Below are 5890 nucleotides of genomic sequence, written 5' to 3'. Positions count from 1 at the left end.
TTTCTTCGTTCCAATTTATGTAAATTTGTTTGACTGGATATGGAGTTTAAAAAAATGAAGACTTTTGAAATTTGTGGTCCTAAACAAGTCAAAAAGGGGTCCAGAGTATTTGTGTGGTTATAAAGGCTTCTCATTAAGGGTAGAATTGTAAGTTTAAGCTAAACTGCTTTCAAATTTAGAAAGGGGTCATTCTTTTTTGAAACGGACCAAAAAGGAAATAGGTTCACATAAACTGAAACGGAGAAGTATAAAATTTGGTGTTTTTTTTTTTTGCTCTAATAGAATATCAAATCTTGCACCATTAGACCATCTTCAACTCTAACACCAAAATGATGTAACACCAAATTTACTCCAACCATTACACCATTTTTTACACCAAAAAATAAGATTTCTTCTCTCTCTTCTATATTATATTATTATCTTATATTTAAATTTCATTTTTTATTTTCTTCAAACAAATATATAATCACTTATTTTTATTTTATGTATTGTTAATTTTCTTTTTTAAATTTTAGTTTTCACTTTTCAATTTTAGCAACATCAAATAATAAAATTAACTTATAATTTTATATGAATATAATATATACAAAAATCAATATATCAACAAAAATAGGATATAAAATTAAAATTATAAAGATCTTAATATAAAAATTAATTATATACACAATATATGATAAATTAAAAGTCCAAAAAATAAATAAAAAATGAATAAAATAATAATAAATCAAGTTTTTTTTCCTTTTATTATCCGTTATTGCTACCTTTTTACTATCATAATTTGGTTCAATTCTGGTTAAGAAGAGAGGCTCTAAATGATTTTTTTTTTTTTTTTGTGGGATCTCTGACAGATGGATTTTACATCTTTTGATTTTTAATGCTCGCATTTTTTTCTCTCCTCTGTTTGGAAGAAAGTAGAATTAAATTTCCGGACACATATTTTTCTCCGTTCACTACAAATAATTACTTCCTCCGTTCGCTTTTACTTGCTCATTATTCTAAAAATAGATTTTCGCTTTTTCTTGTCCACTTGCATATCAAGAGAAAAATAATTTATTTTTCCTATTTCGCCCTTAAAATTAATTAAATCATTTTCCAAAGTACATTAAGACTATATGCCAATTAATATGGATATCATGGTAAATTATGCGCTTTATTTATTATTTTTTAAGAGGTGCAAAGTCTATAGTGGATAATAAAACCAAACGAAGGGAGTAGTTTTTTTCTACTCAAAGATTGACTTTTCATTAAATAATGGTATCATGAACAAGTTGGTGATGTAAATGACGATATCAGTAGTTGTTAGAAAATAACTATGCACAGGGGAATAAGAAACAAGGAAACAATAAGCGCTCTAGTGAAGTTATTGGCTGGCTAATGACTGCATATACTTGAACTTAGATTTGCTTCTGAAGAATTATGGATAAATGACACTGTATAGTCGCTCTTAAAATAATAGCCAAAAAAAATGTATATTTTTTGTATGTATATACATTTTGTAGGTTGTATACAAAAATTATATAAATTTGAATAGCCAAGAATTATGAGCAGTAACTTCAATCCACTCTCACTCAAAAAGATAACTTTATAAAGAGAATGAAGGAGCACAATCATAGGGGATATCAGGAATTATACGATGGATTTTAAGAAATACGAAGCTACAAATCATTATCGCTAATGTATTTCTCTATAGTGTCAATGCAGATGCCCACAGATTTCCCTTGAATCATTGCCTCTGCGAGCTTTGCTCGTGCCTTCTCATGGCGGCGCAAGATGAGGATTGTATTCAATACAGCCCATCTCACCTGAGAATCTGCTTTCTTCTGTGTAAATCCCAGGCTTTTCAGTAATGCATCCAACTATCAAGCAAGTATTTCTGTTAGTCTTTGTTTAACAATTAATACAGAATCAATCATTTTGGTGAAAAATGCACAAATGCAGAATATTTAGCTACGCGATGTAGGATTTTCAGCCTTATATAAGTTCACCCTTAAAATTTACTCACTAATTAAGAACGAAGAAGACCACCAGTGGGCAGTACTGCATTATTTTGGCAACTAGAGTCCAAGAATAATGGGCCAAAGCTCATGTTGAGTCGTTCAATTACTATCTTTTTTCAATGTAGTATTTGTCACAAGTGAATAAAATGAAAGAATGATAAGAAGTTATACAATTAAGTGTCGGTCAAAAAAAAAATCAGTTTTGCTAGAATGGCAAAATGTTTTGCGTTTTCTTTCATTTCAACTGTATGTACATTTACAGTAGATGGAAGAATTAACTCTTTAATGCATCGAAAGTAAAAGCAGTACTCCACGATAAAGCAAGGTTGGAGCACTAATGTTTATGGAAGTACATATAGATTATCATATTAATATAATTCTTTTTTTCTCAGCAGAGTTTCTAAGGACCACAATTACTGTTCATTACGCTTCAGATGGCATAATTCGATTTTACCATATGATGTCATGTCCTAATTTAGATGTCCCGCTCAGTCAAGAAATGAACTGAGCAAAATAAACCTAGAAGGTTGGCTTATCGTCATACTATAGGAGCAGAGGAATGATATAAACCTGATTAATGTCAGTCAGGCCTCCCTCAGCATAACTGAACAAAAGATATTCGGTTGCTACACCCGCTAGTGAGATACATGAAAACCGGTTCAGCATCTGTCAGAAGTGCCTTATTAGTGAAGGAACCATATAACAAGTAAAAGAAATAAACATACACAATAATTATGATAAAGATAAATACCGTGGCTGTTAGTTTTCCACTATTTACCTGCATGGAAATAAATCAGGCTTAAATTAGAAGGAAAGAGTAATAAAATTATAGCATGATTATTGCCCAGCCCAGAAATCTTGCAACAGAATATGCGTAAAGGGGGAATATTTAAAGAAGAATCAATACTGAAAAGCTTTACTGGAGGTGAAAAATTGATAGGAGACTACCTACTTCCTCCATAAACTCAAAGTCAACAAAGGCTGTCCCTGCTTGGATGTTTAATGATCCTTCCTTCTTCAAAGCGTCCAAACTAGTGAGTGTATACCCCTTTGGAAGAATACCCAGCAGGTAGGCAATCAAGAAATGCCCAGCTTCATGCTAGATCAGAATTGGGGAATGAACGGAAAAATTAATGAAGACTATCTGAGAGAGAAAAGTAGAGGTAAAGAATAAGGAAATTAAATGCTTGCTTGGTATTGAAGACATTGCTAGAAGGAATATCAAAATGAACAACCAAATTCTGAATGTCTGTTAGTTCGTAACTCTTTTGTAAACATGTTCCAATCAAAGAGAATTGAAACTAAAGGCATATTTGAGTTTCATTTTTTTTCTTTCTTGAGAAGAGTTGAAAACTAAAGCCCTTTTAGTTTTCTGCATTTTTATGGATGAGAGAGAGAGAGAGATGAATCTCACTTGAACAACCCTGTTGCGGTACTTCTGGCTGAAAGTATGACCAGTTGTGTCAAGGATCAAAGCACCAACCCCTCCATTGAAAGAAACCTACGCACAAATATGGATAAATCAGCAATTATGCTTGAAATATCTCAGATCACATAGCTCCAGGTTGTAGTCTTCGTACTTTCACCTCACTTGGACTAGATTAAGTCATTAACAGTCAAATATACATAAACAAGAGTGCGAACTGCTATCACATGGTTAAGGGGGTTCTCCTTTTTAAGAAATATTATATTCCCGAGACATAACATGTAACTAAAAGATCATCACGAGCATGTCCCTAATGTGATTTTTAAACATTGAGAAAAAGGCAGCACAAGGAAAGCAAATGTGTTATTTATCTGTAAACATGTCAAGCTAGCAAGGTTTACATGAAAGCTTAAATTTCAAGGAGGAATATTGCAGTTTGATGCTCATGTGATAAAATTAGTCTTTAACAACCCTTTTAGAGCATAGCTATAGAGCATTATATTGGGGATTTTGGTCTTATTGGTGATTATTCTTATATCAGTTCGTATTCAGTTCTCGTCCTCTTCTGTTGTAGATATTTTTCCAAACCTCATTGTTGGTCTTCCATGGTTACTTATAATTTTAATAGAGCACCCTGGAAACACAATCCTTATTGCTAATTTCTAGAGAGAAGAACCAGTTCGAAATGCTGAGGTACAAAAGATCCTTCCAATAGACATAACTGCACAAGTCTGATGTATGAAAGATCCTTCTACCAGATGTAAATGCACAAGTTGTTCAGAATCATCAGAAATAAAATGTTTAATCAGTAGAGAAACTGGAAAAAACCCTTTTCGGATCAATCAAATCCAATTAATTTACAAGTTATGTATGGATATATCAATGATGATCAAATGACCAAACATTTTCTTTCTACTTCTACTAACCTCCTCAGTCTCACTGTGATGACTTCAAGAACCATAAGGAGGTACATTGGCAACCTAAGTTCTCGAGAAAGAAGAATCTTTGAATTTGAAAGACCCATATGAGATGGATCTCTTCTCTTCAACTCGTATCTTTAGGTTTAGCAGGTTTCCAAGATGCCAAAGATTCTAGTTCACACACTTATCAGTTTTACCGGATTAGATTCAAATGATCGCATGGAAAACGAATTGAGGTCAGAAAGGACATCACTGAAGAATATCTCTTACAGAAAGCATTGGACAAGAAAATGTGCAAAGCAACTTGTTGAAAGTAAATCTGAACTTTGAGTTTCACATGGAGAAAAGCAAAAGTTGATCTTGTAAAACTTAAAGCAAATCAAATGCTCAGTGAATAACATGGCTCTGACCTTAGCAACCATTTTCAAGAAATTGCTAAAGACAAGATATAAAAATTGTTTTATCATCAATCAGAGAGGAATGACATGTAGCAAATTTATTTAAAGAAAAAAAGAAGACAATTCAGAGGAATCCAAAGAGTTTACCAAGTCCAGAGTCCACAAAAAAAGAACTCCAAGAGAACCGAAAAGGAGCTGTTGTGGACTCCAATCAAGCGCATACCATGCAGCAATGCCACCTAATACAGCAGCAAACTGAAGATTTCTTTCAATTGCACCAAGGGTGGTATCAACTGGTGATAGAAGAGATACGGTTTCTATACCGTTCAACCTCAACTCATCCAAGGAATATAGCCTCTGAGGTACCTGTATGAACCTACACATAAAGTTAAAGCAGTTTCCTAACTACAAGGCGAATGTCCTTCTATAAATTAAGGTTAAAGCAGACTTCTAACATTAAACTTGAAATGATTAGCTAGACACAGTTTAACCACTATATCCAGCTAAACTCTTAACAACTAAGTAAGCTTTCACCCTTTCTTACAAAGCAATTATATGTATATTTATAGTAATAAAACTTCCTAATAAATGCAAATTAATAGATGAACCAACAAAGGGAAAATAGGTCCAACTCCGCCTTGTTTATGCAAAAAAGGGTCAAACCCAGATAAGGAAAGTTGAATCATATGAAATTAATTGATAAAACGTTAGCAAAAGAACCTGTCGAGCGGCGCCGAAACACCTAAGACCACCGGGTTTGCCCTGCAAATCCTTCACAAGAGACAGTGCAGCCCTGTCATCACCCTTCTTTAACTCCTTATCCACCTGCTCCAACACCGATAAACCCACTATCCTCGAATTCCTCAATCCCAACTGGGAACAACAAACCAATCCACCACAATAGGCAGCAGCACTACCCATTTTGTATCTGAACACTATTGAATGAATGAGTTAAAACAAACCAGACCCAGTACCAGTACGTCAACGTTCTACGCTGTCAGCCGCACAAAAGGTATAGGCTAAATTTTGAAATTCACCAAACGTCGTCGTATCTGGTTGTGCCTTTTATTGGAAGCGAAGCGAGTGAATGTGACGGACGGATTTAATTCTGGTGTATGTGAACTCGTGATTCAGATTCCTCCACTAAAT

General features: G+C 33.8%; 1 protein-coding gene across 1 annotated transcript; it reads right to left on the bottom strand.

Annotated features, from left to right (window-relative positions):
• Positions 1-1435: 1435 nt before the first annotated feature.
• On the bottom strand, positions 1436-5890 carry LOC107829267 (uncharacterized). Its single transcript, XM_016656740.2, has 7 exons — positions 5462-5890; positions 4889-5107; positions 3412-3498; positions 2950-3096; positions 2749-2775; positions 2568-2663; positions 1436-1856 (listed from the first exon to the last, which is right to left on the bottom strand). The coding sequence occupies exons 1-7, from the start codon at positions 5660-5662 to the stop codon at positions 1656-1658; spliced, it is 978 nt and encodes a 325-aa protein (XP_016512226.1). The 5' UTR covers positions 5663-5890; the 3' UTR covers positions 1436-1655.

The sequence above is a fragment of the Nicotiana tabacum genome, chromosome 20, assembly GCF_000715075.1.
Source record: "Nicotiana tabacum cultivar K326 chromosome 20, ASM71507v2, whole genome shotgun sequence".
Taxonomy (NCBI): Eukaryota; Viridiplantae; Streptophyta; class Magnoliopsida; order Solanales; family Solanaceae; genus Nicotiana; species Nicotiana tabacum.
The sequence above is the reverse complement of the archived record's forward strand: the minus strand, read 5'-3'. Positions and strand labels throughout refer to the sequence as shown.

Excerpts from the sequence above, each read along its gene's own strand:
- LOC107829267 (XM_016656740.2), bottom strand. The coding sequence starts at position 5,662 with ATGGGTAGTGCTGCTGCCTATTGTGGTGGATTGGTTTGTTGTTCCCAG. Across the intron at positions 3,499-4,888 it reads TTTTGTGGACTCTGGACTTG|GTTTCTTTCAATGGAGGGGT; the intron begins GTAAACTCTTTG and ends ATTTGTGCGTAG. Across the intron at positions 2,776-2,949 it reads ACTTTGAGTTTATGGAGGAA|GTAAATAGTGGAAAACTAAC; the intron begins GTAGGTAGTCTC and ends ATTTCCATGCAG.